General features: G+C 40.8%; 1 protein-coding gene across 1 annotated transcript in view; it reads right to left on the bottom strand.

Annotated features, from left to right (window-relative positions):
* Window positions 1-23,610, bottom strand: part of slc22a17 (solute carrier family 22 member 17) — a 26,138-nt gene extending 2,528 nt beyond the window's left edge. The window contains exons 1-7 of the mRNA XM_033985611.2: window positions 23,161-23,610; window positions 19,847-20,355; window positions 12,942-13,045; window positions 8,786-8,940; window positions 8,532-8,697; window positions 4,877-5,001; window positions 1,889-1,994 (exon numbers count right to left, since the gene is read on the bottom strand). Coding sequence (XP_033841502.1) covers window positions 1,889-1,994; window positions 4,877-5,001; window positions 8,532-8,697; window positions 8,786-8,940; window positions 12,942-13,045; window positions 19,847-20,320 — 1,130 coding nt within the window. The 5' untranslated portion in view covers window positions 20,321-20,355; window positions 23,161-23,610. The remainder of the gene's footprint in view (window positions 1-1,888; window positions 1,995-4,876; window positions 5,002-8,531; window positions 8,698-8,785; window positions 8,941-12,941; window positions 13,046-19,846; window positions 20,356-23,160) is intronic.
* Between the last annotated feature and the right edge of the window lie 1,912 nt (window positions 23,611-25,522).

The raw sequence follows: 25,522 nt of genomic DNA, 5'->3' as shown, positions 1-25,522 counted from the left end.
AAAGAGAGAGAAAGAGAGAGAGAAGGGAGGAGGGAGAGGGAGGAAGGAGGGAGGGAAAGGGAGAGAAAGAGAGAGAGAAGGGAGGGAGGGAGAGGGAGGGAAAGGGAGAGAAAGAGAGAGAGAAGGGAGGGAAGGAAAGAGAGGGAGGGAAAGGGAGAGAAAGAGACAGAAGGGAGGAGAGAGGGAGGGAGGGAGGGAGGGAGGGAGAAAGAGAGAGAGAAGGGAGGAGGGAAAGGGAGGAAGGAGGGAGGGAAAGAGGGAGAAAGAGAGAGAGAAGGGAGGAGGGAGAGGGAGGGAGGGAAAGAGGGAGAGAAAAGGAGGGAGAGAAAGAGGGAAAGGGAAGAGGGAGGGAAAGAGGGAGAGAAAAGGAGGGAGAAAAGAGGGAAAGGGAGGAGGGAGGGAAAGAGGGAGAGAAAGAGGGAGGGAAAGGGGGAGGGAGAGAGGAGGAGAGTGGGAGAAAGAAGGGAAGAGAGAGGAGAAAGAAGGAAAGAGAAGGAGGGAGGGCGGGACGGAGGGAAAGGGGGGAAGACGGAGGAAGGAGAAGTAGGGAAAGGGGAAGCAATTGAAAGGGAGGAAGGGGGAAAGAGGAAGAAAGAGGGAAAGAGAGAAGAGGAGAGAGAGAGAATGGGGAGGGAATGAAGAAGGGGGAGATCGGGAGGGAAAGAGAGGAAGACAGACAGTGCAGTGAAAGAGAGAAAGTGAAAATGAGCGAGGGAGAGAGTGAGACAGAGTTTAAACGTGTCTATAGTGACAGTCTCAGGTGTCATGTGACTCAGGTGTCATGTGACTCAGGTGTCATGTGACTCAGGTGTCATGTGACTCAGGTGTCATGTGACTCAGGTCTGAAAATAACCTGATGACGTCATGGAGAAACGCTCCGTTTACACCTGAGACGAAGAATCAGACGAGCGTTTGATCCTGAGCTGTTTACACTCCAGCAAGACACTTTACACAACAAACTCGACCTTAAACCACCTCAGCTCTGATATCAGTTTGAGACTGTTTATGGAAGTGCACGTAGCTAACCTGCTAACCACCGCCGCGCTCCAAACAGGAAGTGATCACACTAACTCCTGCTGTCAGACTCATTTTGGTCTTAAATGTTCAGATTAACCCTCTACATGATCCTGGGGTTAATTTTTTGAATTATTATGAGTTTATTTTTTAAGTTTATTTATTAATTTTTTTGTTATTTTTTAGTTATTTTGAGTTATTTAGAGTTTTTCTTTTTTTGTTTGTTTTTTTTGTTTGTTTGTTATTTTGAGTTGAGCTTTTTTTTTGGGGGGGGGGGGTATTTTAATTATATATATATTTTTTTAATTATCATTTGGAGGTTTTTTAGGTTATTTTCTTCATTTTTTTGTTATTTTAATTTTAATTTTTTTTTATTTTATTGTTTTTTGTTATTTTGAGTTTATTTTTTATTTTTTAAGTTGTTTTTTGTTTTTTGTTTTTGTTATTTTGAGTTATTTAGAGATTTTTTTGTTTTTTGTTATTTTGAGTTCTTTTTTGGGGTTTTTTTGGGGAGGATATTTTTATTATATATATTTTTTATTATTATTTGGAGGGTTTTTTTAGGTTATTTTCTTCATGTTTTTGTTATTTTAAGTTTATTTTATATTTATTATTATTATTTATTTTTTAAATCAAGACATGAACATTAATAACAGACAAATCAGGTCCTTCTTTCCCCGAGGTCGCTCCTGTTAGCGTTAGCAACAGGTTTGATTGACAGCCACACTCACTTCTTTACACGGTCTATGGTTGATACAGATTTATTCTAGTAAAAAAAAGACTAAATGAGCTTTTTGAACGTATAAATTGTTGTTTATAAAGTCGAAATCGCAGTGTTTCTTCAAAAGTAAAGTGCCGTCGTGTGGAGACTTACGAGGTGAAGCCGAGCACACACAGGTTTTTCCAGATGTTTCTGCTGTGAACGAGCTCAGGGAAGGAGAGACGAGGGCGAGCGGAGAGAGGAGGCTCCGAGTCCAGCTCTGCGTCCAACAGAAAAACAACAACAACCGCCATTTTATTTCAGCGAATAAGTCAAATCGGTGTGTTTGTGTAAAGCTCAAAGGCACAACAGCAAACGCAACGTAACTGAACAAGAGCATGGATTTAAACAACAGAAAGACAAACTAAACCGGGACTAAACCAGGACTGAACCAGGACTAAACCAGGTCTAAACCAGGACTAAACCAGGACTAAACCGGGACTAAACCAGGGCTAAACCGGGACTAAACCAGGACTAAACCAGGACTAAACCAGGACTAAACCGGGACTAAACCGGGACTAAACCGGGACTAAATCAGGACTAAACCAGGACTAAACCAGGACTAAACCAGGACTAAACCAGGACTAAACCAGGACTAAACCAGGACTAAACCGGGACTAAACCGGGACTAAACCGGGACTAAATCAGGACTAAACCAGGACTAAACCAGGACTAAACCAGGACTAAACCAGGACTAAACCAGGACTAAACCAGGACTAAACCAGGGCTAAATCGGGACTAAACCGGGACTAAACCGGGACTAAACCAGGACTAAACCAGGACTAAACCAGGACTAAACCAGGACTAAATCAGGACTAAATCAGGACTAAATTAGGACTAAATTAGGACTAAACCAGGACTAAACCGGGACTAAACCGGGACTAAACCGGGACTAAATCAGGACTAAACCAGGACTAAACCAGGACTAAACCAGGACTAAACCGGGACTAAACCAGGGCTAAATCGGGACTAAACCGGGACTAAACCAGGACTAAACCAGGACTAAACCAGGACTAAACCAGGACCAAACCAGGACTAAACCAGGACTAAACCAGGGCTAAACCAGGACTAAACCAGAACTAAACCGGGACTAAACTGGGACTAAACCAGGACTAAACCAGGACTAAACCAGGACTAAACCCAGGACTAAACCAGGACTAAACAAAAACTAAACCAGGACTAAATTAGGACTAAACCAGGACTAAATTAGGACTAAACCAGGACTAAATTAGGACTAAACCAGGACTCATTTTGCTGATTTGTGGGAGGTTAAGTGTGTTGCCCAAGGACACAACAACAACATTCATCTGTGGGAGCTGGAATCGCACCTTCAGTCTTATGTAAAAAGAGGGATTTCGAACTGCCAACCTTCAGATCAGAGGGCAAACGCTCTACCGACTGAGCCACTGTCACAGGTTACCTCATGTTTGTTTCTTTACTACATAATTCCATAAATGTTACTTCATATATTTGATGTTTTCTGTTTTTATAAAATATAGAAAGTAGTAAAAACTGAAGTCGTGCGTGAGCCTGAGGGGTGAGATACTTTGTGTAGAAAACGGTCGTAAAAAAAACACTTTTGGTTGGAGTTCACTTGCAGTTTGTATTTTTATCGTTTTAATTTACATAATGTTGTATCGTTATCGCCCCTGGCAACGTAAACAAACACAAAGACGGGATTTTGACTTGGAAAACAACTTCCTAATCTCTCGTTTGACCTCTGTGAGATGAACTCTTCAAAGTCACATTTTAAGATGAGAAATTAACACAAATATAATTAGATTTATAAATATTACTATAATTTGAGAACTTGCATGAACTTTAACACAGAAAAGGTGTCTGTGAAGTTTGTTAGATGCTAAACGCGATGCTAGCGGCCGTTCACAGTCTGAGAAACACTTTAAATCAGCCCTGTTAGCTTGTGTCTCTATGGTTCTCATCTCTGTGGATCATTCTGTTTTAATTTACACTTTTTAAATCACAATATTCATCGAAAACAACTTCATAAAAGAAGCACTCAGATGATTTCAGTGTTAGAAAACTGCAGTGTTCAATTGGAGCGGACGTCGCCGTAAATGTCGTCACAATAAAGAGTCGTGTGGCTGTGGACAGATGCACGTCACACTAGAGCAGCACAGTTTTAAAACATTTGGACGAAAATGACGACGCGACGCTGCAGAATCCCACGAGTATCAACGATTAAGAAAATAAAACTGGAGAAGGAAGTGCGGACGTCACAGTGGGCGTGTCACAGGGGGCGTGGCACAGGGGGCGTGGCACAGGGGGCGTGGCACAGTGGGAGAGTACGTCAGAGTCATGAGAGAGGAGACAAGAGAGGAGACGTGGACGAGGACATGAGAGAGTACACGAGAGAGGAGACGAGAACGAGGAGATGAGAACGAGGAGACGAGGACAAGGAGACGAGAGATGAGACAAGGATGAGGAGATGACGACAAGGAGGTGAGAGAGGAGACAAAAGAGGAGATGAAAGAGGGGACAAGAGAGGAGACGAGAATGAGGAGATGGGAGTGGGCGTGTACGTCCCAGTGGGCGTGTCACAGTGGGCGTGTCACAGTGGGAGAGTACGTCAGAGTCACGAGAGAGGAGACGAGGACGAGGAGACGAGGACGAGGAGACGAGAGAGGAGACAAAAGACGAGATGAAAGACGAGACGAGAGAGGAGACGAGAATGAGGAGACGGGAGAGGGCGTGTACGTCACAGTGGGCGTGTCACAGGTGGAGGTTAAACGGGGGCAGATCGACAAAATGGCGTCTTCAAAATAGTGAATTAAAGATTAAAGTCAAACATGAATCAGTCCAAATAAAACGAGAACAAACCCGAGATCTAAAACGTCGACTATGCAGAACACGTCTGATTTAAAGTCATTTGAGCTCATTTTCCAAAACAGTTTTGACTGCGCTCGGCCGTGTCCATTGAGTTTTAATATTATTCTGATGTGACCAGGTCTACTTTTCTGCTGAAGGAAAAGTCAGAGATGATCAAATGTCGTGTGAATCTCTACATCTCAGACCCTGTTATTTTCAAAGCTACAAAAACAAACTCATTATTTCCCCGTAAACAGACTGAGGTCGTGTTCAAACCTGTAAAACTCTCATCGTCTCTGCCTTCCCGGGTCGAGTTTCGTCTCTCGCTGAAGGAGTTCATGTCTGCGGATCTTTCAGACAGCAGCAGCCATCTTGGAGACTCTGGGAAAACTCCAGGAATGCTGCAAAACAAGAAACAAACATCGTCAAACTATTTCAGTTCAAGTTTTTGTCTATAGCACGTTTAAAAGTACTTCAGCTGAGCAAAGTGCTTCACATAAAAGTCAATAAAAAACAAATCTACAGATCACACGATGCGTAGGAACAAGAAAAACACCGAGATGTTCTGTCTGGTGTTAAATACCAGGGAGAAGAGGTGGATTTAAATTGCATTAAAGAAAGAATCTGACAGGCAGAGGGCGCTGTTCCATAGTCTGGACCAGAGGCTGTTTATATAAATGGACATAGCTAACCTGTTAGCCGCCGCGTTCCACGTAGGAAGTGAGCGTGGACGCAATTTTGACTCCATCGACTCAGCTACAATTCATTTTCTATTGTAAAGCTGCGTCCACTCTCTCTGTAACTGCTGCTGAGTTTATTTTTATTTTTTTATATATAGTTTTTTTTAGTTATGTTGACATTTTTATTTTTATTTTGAGTATTTGTTTTAGTTCTTTTTGTTATAATTGTTTTAGTTATTTTGAGTTTTCTTTTATTTACTTTTTTTTGTCATTTTGAGTTTTTTTTTATTATTTTGAGTTGTTTTTTTTATATTTTGAGTTTTTTTTTTTTAGTTATTTTTATTTTTTTGTTATTTTGAGTTTTGTTTTTGTTTTTTTTGTTTTTGTTTTTTTGCTCAGCTACTGTCGCCTTGTAGCTCGTCTCGTATTTTCCTGTAAACGAGGCTTGAGTGCTCAGACAATCTCTGTTTTCCCCTATCCCCTATCCCCGCCCGCTCCTCCTCACACTCCTGCGCTCGTGTCCCTGGTGGAGCGTAGATCTGTCAGTATTGACCCGTCTCGTCTGATATAGCGCCTCTTTGTGGCCCGGCTGAGAGCTTTTGTTTGATCGTATCGACTCCCTCTTCACCTAAAGCCGTCAGCTCTTGTCAGAACGAATTACGCTCTCAAAAAGTCCCCGGACAATTTCACTTCTCTGTTTCAAAATGCGGCTTTAGCTTGTTTCTCAATTTCTAATTAAATGAGATTAAAGTCGGATTACGAATCGGATTAACTTCTGCAGGAAACGTGACCTATTTGTGTCACGAGTAGAAACAAAATCAAACTGCATTAGTTTCACAGTGATGAGAAATTATCACCGTTGCCATAGCAATTCACCAAACAAAATATGATACGTTCTGAAGGGTGAGGAGTTCTCAAAATGGCCGCTATGCACAGGAAACGGAAACACAAGAGTCGAGTCCAGATCATAGACGTCGCCCACAGCGTTCAGCCCCGGTCAAATGAAGCTCGTCGAGGCCAGAGCAGGTACAGCGGCGAATCTAGAGCCGAGCCCTGACCACGAGTATCATAGCAACCAAAGAGCCAATCAGGAGCGAGGCTGCTGAAGGTAACGCCCCTCCCTCCTGCACCACTGGTTTATCAGGGAGCGGACGCTTAGCAACGCTGTCAATCAAACCTGTGGCTAACGCTAACAGGAGCGACCTCGGGGAAGAAGGACCTGATTTGTCTGTTATTAATGTTCAGATCTCGATTTACAGACACAATAGTGAAATAAAAACCCCAGGATCATGTAGAGGGTTAATACGAACATTTAAGACCAGAATGAGTCTGAAGCAGCAGAGACAGAGAGAGGAGACAGAGTTAGAAAAAGAAAAAACTCAAAATAACTAAAAAACAAACCAAAACAAAAAACAACTCAAAAAAATAAAAAATACTAAAAAATACAAAAAAAATACAAAAATATAATAAAAATAATTTAAAAAAACTCTCAAAATAATAATAAAAAATATAAAAAACTCAAAATAACACACACACACAAAAAAAAAACAATGCCTCAAAAATAAAAAAAAAAAAAAAACTCAAAAAAAAAAAAAAAAATATATAAAAAAAAAAAAAAAAAACCTCAAAATAACAAAAAAATAATAATCCCAAGATCATGTAGAGGGTTAATACGAACATTTAAGACCAAAGTGAGTCTGAAGCAGCAGAGACAGAGAGAGGGGACAGTTTTTCAATAGAAAGTGAATTGGAGCCAGAGTCGATGGAGCAGGAAGTGCGCACATGATCACTTCCTGTTTGAAACGCAGACGCTAGCATGTTGGCTATGTCCATTTATATAAACAGTTTAAAGGATGGACATACAAATCGATGTAATAAACTGATACACATCTTTCATATTCTATCCATCCATCCATGTTCTGTCGGGTCGCGGGGGCAGCAGTCTAAGCAGGGACTTCCCTCACCCCAGACACGTCCTCCTGCTCCCCAAGGCGTTCCCAGGTGAAAAAGACATAGTCCCGGTCTCCCCGTCTTATTCTATTATTATTTAAAGTAAATAAACGCTGCTTTCAGTCTCAGCTCTCATCACTGCATGCATGTCCCACCGGGGGGAGGCCCAGGGGGACACACTGGCCTGGGAACACCTCGGGGTCCCACTGGAGGAAGCGTCTAGGGTGAGGGAAGTGTGGGAGTTGTGCCCCGGCCTCAGATGAGCAGAAGAACATGGATGGATTTAATTTAGAAGTGAAATAATCAAATTCACATTCACCATTTGCAGCTTTATACTTTGGTAAGTTTGATGTTTTTGTAAGTTTTATCAGAAAAAAAACATAAAAATCCAACTATTAACACATTTCTGAATGTCTCTCCCCGCTCTTCACTACTTACTGTTCTGTTTAACAAAGCACACGAGATAAAATAATGTGAAAAAAATAAAATAAACAAACATCAAAGCTCTAACACACAGGCCTCACATGGGCCCCCCGCTAATATAAACCTGGACTAAACCAGGACTAAACCAGGACTGAACCAGGACTGAACCAGGACTGAACCAGGACTAAACCAGGACTGAACCAGGACTAAACCAGGACTGAACCAGGACTAAACCAGGACTAAACCAGGACTACAGCAGGACTAAACCAGGACTGAACCAGGACTAAACCAGGACTAAACCAGGACTGAACCAGGACTGAACCAGGACTAAACCAGGACTACAGCAGGACTAAACCAGGACTAAACCAGGACTTAACCAGGGCTAAAACCAGGACTAACCCAGGACTAACCCAGGGCTAAACCAGGACTTAACCAGGACTTAACCAGGGCTAAAACCAGGACTAAACCAGGACTAAAACCAGGACTAAACCAGGACTAAAACCAGGACTAAGCCAGGATTAAAACCAGGACTGAACCAGGACTGAACCAGGACTAAACCAGGACTAAATCAGGACTAAAATCATCTAAAATCATCTCTTCTTTTCTAAGATTAATTAATTTGTACATGGTCCCTGACAAATAAAGAATAAATAAAGAAAGACCAGCACACGAGCTAAAATAATGTAAAAAACAAACAAACATCAGACTCTAACACACAGGCCCGTCCACAGAACTTTGAGGGCCCAGGGGCAATAACCCTCACATGGGCCCCCCGCTAACATAAACTGAAAGGAAGATTCTGGAAAATTCTGGGCCGCTAAGACTCGGGACAGCAGACCTCTCTGTCGCCCCCTGTCGACTCCTCGGCTCAAACTCACCCATAACTGAGGAACAGAGTGAGAGGCGCGGCCCCGGCCCCCAGCAGCCCCCTCCAGGACTGACAACCCAAAGCCACGGCCAGCAGCAGCAGCTCGCCGCACACCGTCATCAGGCCCGCTACCATGGTAACCACGAGGCGGAGGGACGGCTCGCACAGCTCCAGACCTGGAAAACACAAACGCGACGCTACTGAATCCCACGAGTGTCAACGATTACGAAAAAATTAAACGGTTGCAGAGTGAGGGGGACTTACGTGCGATGTACAGAGTGAGGTAGACTCCAGCGCTGGCGGCGGCCAAACAGAAACGCATCACGATGAAGACGGACGGGACCGGGGACACGCAAACGAGGACCCCAAAAACCACGCAGAGGGTGAGGGACGTGAGGAGGGCCTTCGAGCGCCCCAGTCTGAGGACGACAGCACACCAGGTTATTCAAGTTTACTCACATTTATTTTTACATCTGCGTCGTCCCTCAGTCGTCCAGGCACAGAAGAATGAAATTAAATCGTTCTGTAAAACTGAGTAGAGTCATTCAAGCCCCTAATGAGTGATTTCACACCTATTAGCATCCTGGCTAGTCCTGTTGATGTGTACGGCTCCTGTTCAAGTAAGGATTGTCTTTCCTAACAAAAATGTCTTCTTTAACTCTCCTCTCAAAGCATTTCTTTTCTCTGGCTCAGATCTGACCCTCACTCTCTGATTAGTGGTCAGATTGTTGTCCTGAGCTGCTCTCTCTCTTCTTCTTTTGTGTTTTTTGTGTCTTTGAGGTGGAGATGAACAGCAGATTGTTGTCCTGAGCTGCTCTTGTGACGGTGACATTCTCTTTCTGGCTGTTCACTGCACTCACTGGAGGAGACACGTTACTTTGTTTGTTTGTTACTTTGGGGTTTTGTCCTTTTCGGTGAATCCGTTTCTGTCTTAAAATGTTTGCAGTTGTAATAAATGTGTGTGTAGTTAGTATTAAATGCCAGGGAGAAGAGGTGAGTTTTCAGGCTCGTCTTAAACTGTGTTAAAGATTGTGTTGTTGTTTTTTTTTACTACTTTCTACATTTTAAATACACACAGAAGACAAAACCAAATATATGAAGTAACAAATATGGAATTATGTAGGAAAGAAAAAAGTGAAATAACTCTAATCCAGGACTAAACCAGGAATAAACCAGGACTAAACCAGGACTAAAACCAGGACTAAAACCAGGGACTAAACCAGGACTAAAACCAGGACTAAAACCAGGGACTAAACCAGGACTAAACCAGGACTAAAACCAGGACTAAACCAGGACTAAACCAGGACTAAAACCAGGGACTAAAACCAGGACTAAACCAGGACTAAAACCAGGGCTAAACCAGGACTAAAACCAGGACTAAACCAGGACTAAACCAGGACTAAAACCAGGGCTAAACCAGGGACTAAACCAGGACTAAACCAGGGACTAAACCAGGACTAAAACTAGAACTAAAACCAGGACTAAACCAGGAGTAAAACCAGAACTAAACCAGGACTGAACCAGGACTAAACCAGGACTAAACCAGGACTAAACCAGGACTAAACCAGGACTAAACCAGGACTAAACCAGGGCTAAACCAGGACTAAAACCAGAACTAAACCAGGACTAAACCAGGACTGAACCAGGACTAAACCAGGACTAAAACCAGGGCTAAACCAGGACTAAAACCAGGGCTAAACCAGGACTAAAACCAGGGACTAAACCAGGACTAAACCAGGACTAAACCAGGACTAAACTAGGGCTAAACCAGGACTAGACCAAGATTAAACCAGGACTGATGATTCATCTCAGCTTTACCTGTGGCTCCAGTTGTTCTTTTGTTTGGCTCTACTTTCCTTTTTTCCCTGGTCCATTTTATACAAATCACTAATTACGTTGCAGATTTAAGCAGTTACACATCAGTTACCTCGTTCTGTCCTGTATCTGGTTATAACTCTACTATGAAATATGTTTTGACAAAGTAACGAGTGGCTATTTTGAGGATTCGAAAATAAAATAAAACACATGATTCCATATATTTTACTGCATATATTTGTCGTCTTCTGTGGGTAAATAAAATGTAGACAGTGTAGACAGACAAAATAAAGAAAAAACATTTAATAAGAGGGTGTGTCCAGAGGAATGTGGTTCTGCCGCTCAAACATTAGAGAAATGTGCTGAGTTTGATCTGTTCTGATATTTATAGAGGAAACAGGAAGTGGGACAAAGGCCAGAGACACATATGTACATTGAAGTGAAGTTTGAAGAGAGTATGAAGTAACACGTATAACTCATTTTAATAACCGATTTTGTTCATTATATTTAAGAAAAATTCAATTCTGCCAGAAAAGAAAAGTTTTAGAGTGAAGACGTTTGGCCGTTTCTTCAGTTCTGGTCAGATTCCTGCTGGACACTGCCTTATATCCGTCTGAAGGAGGCGCTAACGACCCATGAAGCTAACACACCTGAAGCTAACACACCTGAAGCTAACGCGCCTGTTTGTTTACAGTTTCTGTTTGTTTGCTCGGTCTAATCAGCTACGCTAACCTTCAACTGTGCCTGAGTCATATTTTGTATAATCATCCAGGCCCCTAATGAGCTCTCACACCTATTAGCATACTGGCTATTAGCATAATGGCTGATACTATTGTTTTTCTTGTTTTGTTTTGGTCTGAGGATGTTATAAATAGGAAATAATGCGCAATATGACTCAGGCACAGCGCACAAACAGAAACTGTAAACAATAAACGTGTTAGCTTCAGAGTCGTTGCCTTGTATCCGTCCTTCAGACGGATACAAGGCAGTGTCCAGCAGAAATCTGACCAGAACTGAAGAAACGGACAAACGTCTTCACTCCTACGACGTTTTAACCAGTTGACAGATTTTATATTTTTCTTTTACTATAAATTATGTAGAAAAGAAAAAAGTGAAATAACTCTACTGAATTAAATATGTCAGGATGCTAACAGGTGTGAAATGACTCATTAGGGGCTTGAATGGCTCTGCTAAGTATGACTCTTTTGTTCTGGATCAGACCTGGACGACACACACTTTCCCTTCTAATTACATGAACTTTAAACTCTAAATCAGATGTTACGTCACAAACTGTGAAAAGAAGTGGACTGTGTGACGTCACAGCGTTCAGCTCCAAATGAAGCTCACTAATTTGGAGCAGAGTTCCTCATTTGGAACATTTAAGACAAAAAAAAAAAACCAAACAAACCCAAAAACAACTCAAAATAACAAAAAAAAAGAAAATAAACTAAACTGAAAAAACTCAAAACAGCTAAAAAAAATAAATAAAAAATAACAAAAAAAAGTAACAAATAATAATAATAATAATAACAAAAGAAAAAACACTCAAAATAACAAAAAAACTAAACAAAACTTAAAACAAACAAAACTTAAAATAAACTCTAAATGCTGAAATGTCTCTAAAAACCACGGAGCGTGTCTGACGTGTCTGTCTGTCCGTCTGATTTAACACATAAAAACGACACAGATCTGTTCACCTGAGCTCCGTTCGTGTTCAATGAATCGCGGCTCTCACAAACGGCTCTCACAAACGGCTCTCACAAACGGCTCTCACAAACGGCTCTTCACTAAAGAGTAAATCCTCCGACTTCACAAACAGATTTAACACAAACAGACGCCGTAAATCTGAGCGTGATTTAATTTGGACGTCAACAGCCTCTCTCTCCTTCTCTCTCTCTCCTTCTCTCTCTCCCCTTCTCTCTCACTTTCCCTCTTGCTCTCTCCATCTCCCTGTCTCTCTCCCCTCTCTCTCTTCTCTCTCCCTCTCTCTGCACCTCTTTCTCCCCCTCTCCCCCTCTCTCCCTCTTCCCACTCTTTCCCTCTCTCTCTCCCTCTTCCTTCCTCTCCCCTTGCTGTTTCTCTCACTCTCCCGTCTCTCCTTCCTGATCTCTCCTGTCCCCTCCCCCCTTTGTCGCTCCTCCCTTCCCCCTCTCTCACTTTCTCTCTGTCCCTTTCCCCCCTCTGTCTCACTATCCCTCTCTTTCTCACACCCTCCCTCTTGCTCCCTCTCTCTTTCTTCATCCCTCTCTTTCCTCCCTCCCTCTGCCTCCCTCTGCCTCCCTCTATCTTCCCCTCTCTCTATCCCTCTCCGCTTTATCTCTTCTCTCTCCGTCTGCCCCCACTCACACACTCTCCTCCCCTCCCTCTCTCCCTCCTTCTCTCTTTCTCTTCCTCCCTCTCTTCCTCTTCCTCTCCACATCCTCTCTCCTGATTGGCTCTTTCGTTGCTATGACACCCGTGGTCAGATTAGCCCTCGCGTCTTTTCTCCTCTGACTTTCACTTGTTGTGCTGTCGTTTCTCTCAGTCTTTTCTTTCTTTTCTTCACAGTTTGTGCATCACATTTTCTCGTTTTAACCTCCGTTCAAACCACAGGTGTCGTTCTTACCTGTCGGCGGCGTAGCCCAGACCCAGGCACCCGGTCAGGACGCCCAGGATGAAACACACCTCCTCTACAGGCACGAGCCAGTACTGCGCGCACACCAGGTCCCACTGCACGACACACACGACACACACAAAACACACACGACACACACGACACACACAAAACACACACGACACACACAACGCACACGACACACACGACACACACATGATTAAAAATGAGGAGATTCAGACAAATATCATAAAAACTGCATTTATAAAGTCCATAGAATAAACGCTCCTCCTCTTCCGCCTTTAGACGTTTGACTCACACTTTTTTATTCGTCTGTCACATCTCCAAACCTCAAAACGCTCTGTCCCACCTTGTGATGTCATCAAGTGGTCGTTTCCAAGTGAACAGCTCCTTTTACCTTCAGTTCAGTCGAGATAAGAGACAATTCTAGAGCTGAAATGATCCAAATGATTCTATAAATGAAGGTGTGTGGAGTTTAAAAACACAGTGGAGCACTTCCTGTATCACCACTCGATGACATCACAAGGTGGAACAGAGTGTTTTCAGTTTGAGAGAAGAACACAGCGTAAATCTGCAGGTTTGTTTTTGTGTTAAACATGTGTGAATGAAACACCAGTGGAGTTAAATGGTCACAGGAGAGGTCAAAGGTCATTTACGCCAAACTGTGAGTCTGTTTTAAGCCTCCTCCTCCTTCTCCTCCTCCTCTTTCTCCTCCTCCTCTTCCTCTCTGTTCCCGCCCACGCTCTGCACGTCCTGCGAGAGCCACTGGGTAAAATCGACGCCACTTACATCAAAAGTAGGTCAAGAAATCTCCGAGTCTGAGCGTCGTAAATACAGAGAAATGTTTTTCGCCAAATCTTCAAATCGGATCAAATGGCGTCAGGATGAAGATGAGATGAAGTTTCGGCGTTTACATTAGTGACGCGACTTTATCCAGATTCTCAAAACTAGAAAATGATTTCCCTCCATGTCTGAGGAATCAGCTTTACATTTATGTGAGAAATCATGGACACGACTCTGGCTCCAGTTCACTTTCTATTGAAAGTCTGTCTCCTCTCTCTGTCTCTGCTGCTTCAGACTCAGACCCTCGACATGATCCTGGGGTTCATTTCTTCAGTGATTGTGAATTTATTTTTTAAGTTTATTTATTTATTTATTTTTTCATTTTGAGTTATTTTAAGTTTTGTTGTGTTTGTTACTTTGAGGGGTTTTTTTTGTTTTTTTGTTTTTTGTTTGTTTTTTAGTTTATTGTCTATTTTTTGTTATTTTCAGGGTTTTTTTTCTTGTTATTTTGAGTTGGGTTTTTGTTATTGAGTTTTTTTTTGTTATTTTTATTATAATTTCTTTTTTTTTTTTTGTTATTTTGAGTTTTTTTAAAGTTTATTTTCCTTTTTTTAGTTATTTTGAGTTGGGTTTTTTTGTTTTTTTGTTGTTTTTTTTAGATTATTGTCTATTTTTTGTTATTTTCAGGGGGTTTTTCTTGTTATTTTGAGTTTTTTTGTTGTTATTTTTATTATAATTTCTTTTTTTTTAGTTATTTTGAGTTTTTTAAAGTTTATTTTCCCTTTTTTAGTTATTTTGAGTTGTTTTTTTTTGTTTTTTGTTTTTGTTATTTTAAGGTTGTTGCTGTTTTTTTTTTATCTGTCCCCTCTCTCTGTCTCTGCTGCTTCAGACTCATTCTGGTCTTAAATGTTCGTATTAACCCTCTACATGATCCTGGTTGCTATGCTCTCCAGATTGGTCGCTGTACCTGCTCTGGCCTCGTTGAGCTTCATTTGGAGGAAAACGCTGTGGTCGACGTGACGCTCGCTCAGTCCACGTCTTTACACGGCCCTCGACGGTCTGTTTTATCGCTTGTCGCCGCGGTTACGAAACAACGGAGCAGCTCAGAGTCGTTCGGACACCGCCGTAAAGTCGCGTCACGTCTCCCTGAAGTCGGGGAGAAGCAAACGACGTCCTGAATCAGTTCAAATTCCTCCTGTCGTGTTTGATGTAGATGTAGAATAAATTTAACTACTTTTTTAACTTTTTAATTAACTGTTTCTGTAGTTATGACTTATTCAACTTACAAATATTGCATAATCATTTGCGTAGATGTACAAATATAGCTGTGTAATTGTGTATCTCTTCATAAAATAACATGTTACCTTTTAATTTATTCTATCGAGGGCCACATAAAATGATGTCGAGGGCCACATTTGACCCGGGGGCCTTCAGTTTGACACGTGTGGTCTAAACTGTCAGAAACTTTAATGATTATCGTGAAATAATCGATAATCGCCGTGATTTCCATTTCAGTATCGTCCCAGGCCTGAAGCTGAAACACCACAGAGACACGGGAATGAAAACACACGTAAAGAAACTGGACGGGACAGACGGGACAGACGGGACAGACGGGACAGACGGGTTTGGGGAGTGGATAAATGTGTCTCTGAGCAAGACACTCACAGGAATCTGACTCACAACCTCTGTCTGATGTAAGAGCAGGTAGTGCGTCTGATAGTGTGTCCTAATGTGTTAAAGTGGCCCTGTTTTAATCCTTTCTATGTCTAAAGATGGAATTAATGTTTTTTAAAGAGTCAAAATTTACACATTGTCTTTTTCTTTGTTCTACTGAGACGTTTTTGGTGATTTTTTGGCTTTAAGATCAGATTTAAAGGTTTTATATCACACTAAACCGACTCTTGCAGCTTTAAGTCGTGTTATAATGTCGTTAGTGCGTCAGAAACAGACCTGGAGTTGTGTTTTGTTTCATTTATTATTAGTTTGTCACATCTCCAAAGCTCAAAACGCGACGTTCCACCTTGTGATGTCATCAAGTGGGAGTTTTCAAGTGAACGAGTCCGAGCTGCTCCTGTCGTTTTGTAACCACAGCAACAAGATGGAGGGAGGAGGAGGGTGGGACGGAGGAAGAGAAGGGAGGAGGAGGAAGGAGGAGAAGAAGAAGGGGGAAGAGGGAGGAAGAGGAGGAAGAAAGAAGGAGGAGGAAGGAAGGAAAGAGGAGGGAGGAGAAGAACGAAGAAAAGAAGAAGGGGAAGAGGGAGGAGGAGGAAGGGGGAGGAGAAGAAAGAAGGAGGAGGAAGGAAGGAGAAGGGGGAAGAAAAGAAGAAGGAGGAAGAGGGGGGAGGAGGAAGGAGAGAGGAGGAGTGCAGCACTGAGAGGTCGGGCGTCCTGCTGCTGGACTCAAGGGACGTCCCAGGACTAAACCAGAACTAAACCAGAACTAAACCAGGACTAAACCAGAACTAAACCAGAACTAAACCAGAACTAAACCAGAACTAAACCAGGTCTGAATGAACGAGGACAAATTGTCTTTATCGAGATTCTCAAAACAAGAAAATTATCTTCCTCCAGGTTTGAGGAATCAGCGTCACATTTATAACCACGGCAACAAGCGATAAAACAGAGCGTCAGGGGGCGGAGCGTCGTGAGCGTGACGTCACCCTCAGCGTTTCGTCGAGGCTGGAGCAGGTGCAGCGGCCGATGAAACACTGAGCTCCGCCTCCCTGAAGATGGAGAGAACCAGACGACTAAACCAGGTCCTGTTTCTCCAGATTTTTCTATTTTCCCATTAAATCCGGAGCTTTTACGTAAATTGTCTGATCAGCTAAAGCCAAAACAGGACGACGCCTGATTAGCTCTTAGCTGTTAGCGCTCTTACCGCAGCATTAGCGCCGACCAAAACCCCGTGTTTGTTTATTGATCCGTGAGCTTCCTGTTTCCTGCGGAGTCTGTCAGCTCGAACCCACACAAACTACAGAAAAACTCAACTTTTTCTCCCGTTTTGGCCCATGCTCAGTTTAAATTAAATAAAAGTCGCATTTTATGGACAGATGGACGACCAAACCCTGACGTCACACGAGGGCGGCGAGCGCTGGGTGTGTCCCCCGCGGCAAGAAAACCAGTGGAAAAGTCTAAAAATGGCACAAGTTTGGCTGTTACCGAGCGACAGAGAGTTTCATGAGCTGATCTTGGTTAAATTATGTGTTTTACTGGATTTTCTTTTCAAATGAGTCTGTACAAACAGTTTAAAGTGTTTTGTATTAAGTCAGAGTTGCACAGCGGAGCTAAAACTGAATTTAGATAGTCCTGTTGAGCTTGAGTCTCTATGGTTCTCATCTCTGTGGATCATTCTGTTTTAATTTACACTTTTTAAATCACAATATTCATCTAAAAACACTTCAGAAAAGAAACACTCCAAATGATTTCAAGAAAAAAAAACAACTGTGGTGTCCAATGGAGCGAGGAGACGAGAGGAGACGAGAGGAGATGAGAGGAGACGAGAACAAGGAGACAAGAGAGGAGACGAGAACGAGGAGATGAGAGGAGATGAGAACAAGGAGACGAGAACAAGGAGACAAGAAAGGAGACGAGAACGAGGAGACGAGAACAAGGAGACAAGAGAGGAGACGAGAACGAGGAGATGAGAACGAGGAGACAATAGAGGAGATGAGAGAGGAGACGAGAACGAGGAGATGAGAACGAGGAGACGAGGATGAAAAGACGAGAGGAGAAGAGAGGGCGTGGCACAGTGGGCGTGTCACAGGTGGAGGTTAAACGGGGGCAGATCGACAAAATGGCATCTTGAAAATAGTGGATTAAAGATTAAACTCAGGATTAGTCAAGAGTTTGGACACTGCCGCTCATTCAGTGTCACCACCTTGTGATGTCATCATGTGGTGATACAGGAAGTGCTCCACTGTGTTTTTAAACTCCACACACCTTCATTTATAGAATCATTTGGATCATTTCAGTCCTGGAGTTGTCACTTATCTCGACTGAACTGAAGGTAAAAGTCGCTGTTAACTTGGAAACTACCACTTGATGACATCACAAGGTGGAACGTCGCATTTTGAGCTTTGGAGATGTTACAGACGAATAATAATTGAATCAAAACAAGAACTCCAGGTCTGTTTTTGAGGAGGAAACAGCATCAGAACATGATTTAAAGATACAAAGTCAGTTTTGTTCTTCTGTTTGTTTATAACATGTAAAAAAAAATAGTAAAAATAAAGAAAAAAACCCTGAGAGGGCGTGTCCAAACGTTCTTCTTCTTCTCTCTTTCTGACCTGTTACAAACACGTCCATGCTTCACATTTACGTCTTTCTCTGCGTTAAAGATCGTGCCTTTTCGTGGCTTTTCTTTTATCTCCTTGTTTCTCGGGTGATGAAAGTTTCTCTTAAAATAACTCCACATGAAATATTTTTAGAAGACCTCGAAAACTCCCTGAAGCTGGAGACCTGCACCTGAGTCTGGGGATTTTTGTTAATTTGTAAATAGAGTCTGGATGTGTCTCGGAAATTTAAACCACAGATCGACCAGAATGGGTTTTTTTTTCACAGGCGACACCGATAACGATTGTTTAAAATCCACAGCAACTGATCTTTCTGATATTTCTGGGCTGATTTTGATTATTTTCTCCGAATTATGTTTTTAAAATTTACTACAAACTCCCCTCACGACGTCGCTCACATGAAGCTCATCGAGGCGAGAGCAGTTACAGCGGCGAATTTACAAGTATCATAGCAACAAAAGAGCCAATCCAGAGCGAGGCTGTTGAAGGTAACGGCTACTTAGCAACGCTGTCAATCAAACCTGTTGCTAAGGCTAACGAGAGTGTCTGTTATTAATGTTCATATCTTGATTTACAGACACAATAGTGAAATAAAAACCCCAGGATCATGTAGAGGGTTAATACGAACATTTAAGACCAGAATGAGTCTGAAGAAGCAGAGACAGAGAGGAGACAGTTAAAAAAAATAAACTTAAAAAAAATAAAAAAATAAATAAAATAAAACAAAATAAACAAAATAAACAAAAAATAATAAAAAATAAAGAAATTAAAAACTAACAACAAAAAAATCCTCAAAATAACAAAAAAAACTTTAAATAACTCAAAAATAAATAAATAAACTTTAAAAAAAAAATCCTCAAAAAAACAAAAAAGAACTCATAACTCAAAAATAAATAAACTTAAAAAATAAACTCAGACTTAAAATAAAACTCTAAATGAACCCCAGGATCATGTAGAGGGTTAATACGAACATTTAAGACCAAAATGAGTCTGAAGCAGCAGAGACAGAGAGAGGACACAGATTTTCAAAATAACAAAAAATAAACTCAGAAGAAAAAAAAAAAAAATCCAACTCAAAATAACTAAAAAAAAAAGCACTCCTAAAAATAACAACAACAAAAAAAATAAACAAATTAAAAAAAATAAAAAACTGAAAAAACAGCTAAAAATAAATAATAATAATAACATATGAACATGCATTGTGTCCTGCGTCCTGATTGGCTAAAGGACAAAACCCACAATGTCGATGAAACGTTCTGCACCGACAAAGACGCCTACGAAGGTTTGAACTTTGAGAGAGTTTAAACGAGAGAGAAATGTGAGAAAATGTTAACACCTGTGTGAGAAAAGTGTATAAAGTGAATACTCAAGTCACTTTATGAAGATGTTATATCAGAGTCTATTTTTAGTTTATTTTTTAAATTATTTTATGCTATTTATCTATTATCTTGTTTTATTGCATGTACCATTTTCCTTCTGTTCTTTAACTGTGCAGTGCAATACTGGAATTTCCCCACTGTGGGACTAATAAAGGCAGATCTGATCTTATCTTAAAGTTTGTGGTGAGGGTTTACAGACAAAAACATAGAGAATAATGTAAAAAATAAAGCTGACACTTCGCGGATTTCACTTTTTGTGGGTTATTTTTAACATTTAAGACCAAAATGATGAGTCTGGCAGTAGCAGTTACAGAGAGGAGACACAGTTTTTCAATAGAAGGTGAATTGGAGCCAGAGCCAATGAAACAGGAAGTGCGCGCATGATCACTTCCTGTTCCTGTTCATTTACATAAACAGTCTATGCTCTAAACGCGGGGTTTACCTCAGTCACGATGTTGTTCTTGAGTCCTTCGGTCACGTTGTAGTCCCACCCCTCCTCGCAGTCCACAACGGCGTTGCGGCTGCTGTTGGCGAACTGCTTACACTGGGACGGCCCCCCGCTGTCTCCGGGCCGATCCCCCTTCACCCAGGGCAGGGACGCGTTCAGGACCTCCGGAGACGACGAGGACACGGGGAGACGGCAGTGGTGCGGAGGCGAGAGCGTTATCAGCCCGTCCGATGACAGGAGGAACGCCAGGAACAGGTTGGGTAAAATGGACAGCGCTATGAGGACGCGCTGCTTTTTCCGTCCTAAAGCGAGGACCATGACTTCGCCGGTAGGGGGCAGGGCGGGCGGGAGGGGCAGGGACGAGGAGGACGGAGCGGGGGACGACGGGACGGGAGAGGAGGGGAGGGACGGGGGAGGAGGCGGGCACGGGGAGGGCGACGCCAGCGGGGGGGAGTCGGGTGATGTCATCGTGGAAGGCGAGGGGGCGGCGGCGAGGAACAGCTCTGCGGAAGAGAAGAAGAAGAAATATGTCACCAGGAAACTTTAAAATCAGGCGTCTGATCTGTTTTAGTTTTACTTTTGTTCTTTTGTTTGTTTAAGATGAAAAGTCGAGTCGATCCAGTTTTTTCTGTTCTGATACCGGTTTCGATTCTACGGCGTTTTTCAGGTTCACTTTTCATCTTGTGCATCTTTTCTTCGCATCAGTCGGGACATTTTTCAAAATTTGACGTCGCGTTTGACCTTTAAGACCAGGGGCGTCAACCAAGGGCCACATCAGCAGAATGGCTTCTCTCAAAGGGCCAGATGTAAAATAAATCTACTTTTTTTACTTTTTAATTAACTGTTTTTATTGGTTACTTATTCAAATTACAAATATTACATATACATTTTTCTTTATTTTTGTGGATTTATTTTTGTTTGTTTATTTTGTGTATTTTTGCTAGTGTTATTAATTTTTGTGTATGTATTTTTGTTAGTTTTGTTTATTTTTTTATATTTATTTTTGTGTATTTTGTTTATTTTTGTCTATTTTGTTTATTTTTGTCTATTTTGTTTATTTTTGTATATTTATTTTTGTTATTTTTGTTTATTTTGTGTATTTTTGCTTGTGTTATTAATTTTTGTGTATTTATTTTTGTTAGTTTTGTTTATTTTTGTGGATTTATTTAATATCATCGTTTATCGTGACATTTTCAGACTCATATCGAGCTTCATTATTACGACTGTGTAAAAATAAACACTATGAGACTTTCTGGTCCAAATACGACGTGTAAATTATCTCTTTTTTTTACATCAGTTTATGTCTCGATTTACTTCAGTGTCCAGTTTGAATGAGACAAAATGTTTAAAAACTGTGTGAAGAGTCTGTGATTTGTAACGGCTCTGAAGCTGAAGCTGAAGCTGATTTACACATTAAACTGTAGAATTTTCCTGAGGTGAGTTTACACAGACGTTAAACTAAAATAAAGACGCTGTGAGTTTGAAGCATCTGTTAAAAAAAATAAAATAAAATAAAAACATGAATGAAACCTGCAAACTCACAGGTTTAAAGTCCAGACTCAGTTTCATGAGAGAAAAGTGAACGAAGCTGCAAAAACAAAAAAGACGTAACGAGGATTAAGTCCAGTGTGTAACGTTTCAGGTATTTGTACTTTACTTAAGTACAATTTACAGTGTGTACTTTTTACTTTTACTTATTAGAACCATTTTGGATTTTAAAAGTGATATCATTTTTATAGAAACACTTATACTTATACTAATACTACATTTTAGAAGTGCTATTATTTTTATTTATACTATATTTTTTTCAGATTTTAAAAGTCATATTCTCTCTTCTGTCGTGTCACTTGTTTTATTCAGAAAAATGTCAAAATGTCCAGAGATGAGGACATTTGTTCTACATTTTAATTATTTTGATAAAACATTTGAATAACGATTTGCATAAACGATTTATAGCCTGAAACAGCAACTTTTGTCCTGAGTAAAAACATTTGTGTCTCATGTGAAGAGATGAGACTTTACAAAAATAAAAAAATATATTCTGAACATTCTAAACTGAACTGTTTCTGTTCTTGTTTCTGTTCTTCTTCTTCTAAAAATGTGCATTGTGGCATAAACAAACACAAAGGTCCTACGAGGTTAAATTATAATTATTTTACATTTTAGAAGTAATAATAGTTTTTATTTAGAAAACAAAACGTCTGAAACACTTTTGATGTGAGTTTTGTGTCAAATTGTGACGAGATCGAAACATGATCTGCAAAAATAAACAGATTTTTGAGAAGAAACTGGTGGAGCGTAAAGAAGTACAAGGAGTAAAGTGCTGTACAAAAGTAAACATGTGAGGTATCTGTACTTTACTTCAGTACATTTTACAGCGTGTACTTTTTACTTTTACTTCATTTTAGAGCAGTATCTGTACTTTCTACTCCACTACATCGTTGAACTGGACTGAAAAGTAAAAGTATTTTGTATTTTTGTTATAGTTTGAGACCTGCAGAAAAGGCTGAGGGTTTTTTTTTAACACGTTCAAACCAAAATATACAAATCAAAACAGACAGAAAAATAAAACCCGATGGATTCAGCTCAAATCTTGATCAAAATCACCACATTTGAAGCTTTAAAGACTCAAAACCTGTGAGAAATACTTTTACTTTTTAACATATAAGGACATTTTTAATACTTTTACTTGAGTAGATTGTTTCGTGTGTTATTTTTACCTTTTCTAGAGTCTAAACTTCTAATTTAATCCCATTTTCAGCCTGATTAAACAGATAAAATGAGCTCTGGGCCTGGGGAGGGTCTCAGTGTTTTCGGCTTTGAATCTGCAAAAAATCAAATCAAACTCATCATTTTCTTTAAGTTCAAACCCAAAACACGTCTCTGCTCGTGTCAAACTGTCCTCCTGCAGCTCTGTCCACAGCTCAGGGGTGGAATGTGGACAGGCTGTGCCCTCAGCAGCCTCCCTCCCTCCTCTGCGTCTGTGCGCATGCTTCCTCTGCTCCTTCTCCTTCTTCTTCTTCTTCTTCTTCTTCTAAAGCAGCAGTGTTTGGTGTTTCCTCTGGTCAGGAAGGGGGAAAAAACGCGTCCCACGAGGTTACATAAGAACTGCTTTTACACACGAGGAGGGTAAAAGGGCGAGGAGGGGACGCAGCAATGTGCCAGACAAACGTGGAACAGACACAAAAAAGCTGCGCTGGAAACGGGAGCGCACAGACTCAGTGAAGTGTTCTGCTCCGGTCTGATGTGCTCCACCTGCGCCACCATGCAAATCAACACCTACAACAGCTATCCAAACTGTTACTTACGTCTCAAACGGCCCGTGGAGTCTGCTACTGCTCGCTCTGGCTGCTAAACATCCAAAACATTGCGTACTGCGAAGTGGAACAGCCGCATTCCCTTTGTGCGCTCTTGGTCCTGCGCGCGCACTGCCCTTATGTTACTCCATTAAACAAACACATCTCACACATGAACAGAGGACAAACAAACGCCGGGGAAGACTCGGGTTTGTGCGAGAAGGACACAGCCAAAAAAAAAGATGTGCAGTGGATGGAGCTGTGGAGGAGGTCTGTCTCACGCGGCGGATGCTCCTTATGTCCTCTCCAAGTTTGTATCCGCCGACATTTATTCACATAATAATCCAAAAACGTGGGTTTAAAGGGGTGAGCGTCAGGGGCCGGGCTGATGATGACGGAAACTGCGAAAATGCGGGTTAAAAGAGGCGAGAAAGCGACAAGAATCGGCTCCTTTCGTCCAAGCACGACCGAGACAGAGATCGCGTGTGTGGGAAGGAGGTGTCACTCTGGGCGTGGATTCAAAACAATGACGACATAGATATAACAAGCTAATTTATGTTTATTCCAACAGTTTTAGTTAACATTAAGAGTTTATAATAGGTTAATTTGTTATTTTCTTGGTTTATTCGCGCGTGTTGTTCAGTTGTGTGAAAAGATGTGATGTAAATAAAACATCTGCTGTGCTGTTTCTGTTTACACTTAGGCACGTTATTAGTGAATTAGTTTGTCCTATGTGTGTTTTTATGTAAGTATTTGCACGTAAAAGCTGTATTTTGAGCACGTAATGCGCGTCAGAGTGAGACGTCTGTCGTTACGTACAGTGGTTTTGTTCTTCTGCGCCTGCGCCACACGATGGAGCCATTTATCAAGAGTTTACACGAGACAGGAGCCTGGGAAAGAGAAAGTGGGACTGAGGGAGGTTTAAAGTGCAGAGTCCTGGAGACACCTGCGTGGTCACAGTTCAAAGGTCAAAGGTCAAAATAGGGGTTAATTTGTCCCATGAGGAGGATTTGAGATGTTAAATAAAGTCAAATCTATGGATAAAGCAGATTTAAAAACAATCACTGCTGCTCAAAGTGGTAATCAGTGCCATAAAGTGTCATTTTATCAAACGAAATGTGCAAAAATGCAATAAAACACAACAAAAACACACAAATACAAGACGAGGCGGTGCAAAAATGAGTATCTTCATTTTGTTACTTCAGTAAAAGTACTAATACAGAGGTAAAAAGTAACAGTATTAAGTAAATGTATTTAAGCACTCGTTAAAAATGTGCTTCAAGAGTAAAAAGTAAAAGTATTTCACACAAAAGTTGTAATATTTTGGTTCAACAGTAACATTATGAACCCATTTTTAATTTTTTCTGAATTTTGTGTGTTTATTTTTGTTTGTTTTGTTTATTTTGTATATTTTTCTTCGTTTTGTTTATTTTTATGTATTTATTTTTGTTTATTTTTGTGGATTTATTTTTGTTTGTTTTGTTTATTTTTGTGTATTTATTTTTGTTAGTTTTGTTTATTTTTATGTATTTATTTTTGTTTATTTTTGTGGATTTATTTTTGTTTGTTTTGTTTATTTTTGTGTATTTATTTTTGTTAGTTTTGTTTATTTTTGTGTATTTATTTTTGTTAATTTTGTTTATTTTTGTGTATTTATTTTTGTTTGTTTTGTTTATTTTTATGTATTTATTTTTGTTTATTTTTGTGGATTTATTTTTGTTTGTTTTGTTTATTTTTGTGTATTTATTTTTGTTAGTTTTGTTTATTTTTGTGTATTTATTTTTGTTATTTTTGTTTATTTTTGTGTATTTATTTTTGTTTGTTTTGTTTATTTTGTGTATTTATTTTTGTTTTGCTCAAAGCCGAAGCTTAAACTTGAAAACTTCACTCAGGATGTTTTCACGAACACGGTAAAAATAACCCCTCAAATCAGAAGAAAAGTACTTTTACTTTACTTTTTACTCAGTTCTGTTCAAAAATGTAGTGGAGTAAAAAGTACAGATACTACTCTCAAATGTACTGAAGTAAAAGTAAAAAGTACACACTGTAAAATGTACTTAAGTAAAATTCACTGTTGAAAAGACGATGAGGAGACGAGGACGAGATGAGGAGGAGACGAGGAGGGGACGAGGAGGAGACGAGGAGGAGACGAGGAGGAGACGAGGACGGGACGAGGAGGAGACGAGGAGGGGAGGAGGAGGAGACGAGGAGGGGACGAGGAGGAGACGAGGAGGGGACGAGGAGGGGACGAGGAGGAGACGAGGAGGGGACGAGGAGGAGACGAGGAGGAGACAAGGAGGAGACGAGGAGGAGGTCAGTCCTGTTTTTCATATTTAAAGTGACTTTAATCTTTTTTATATCTTTAAGTTTGTGG

Source organism: Periophthalmus magnuspinnatus, chromosome 20 (genome assembly GCF_009829125.3).
Source record: "Periophthalmus magnuspinnatus isolate fPerMag1 chromosome 20, fPerMag1.2.pri, whole genome shotgun sequence".
Classification (NCBI taxonomy): domain Eukaryota; kingdom Metazoa; phylum Chordata; class Actinopteri; order Gobiiformes; family Gobiidae; genus Periophthalmus; species Periophthalmus magnuspinnatus.
The sequence above is the reverse complement of the archived record's forward strand: the minus strand, read 5'-3'. Positions and strand labels throughout refer to the sequence as shown.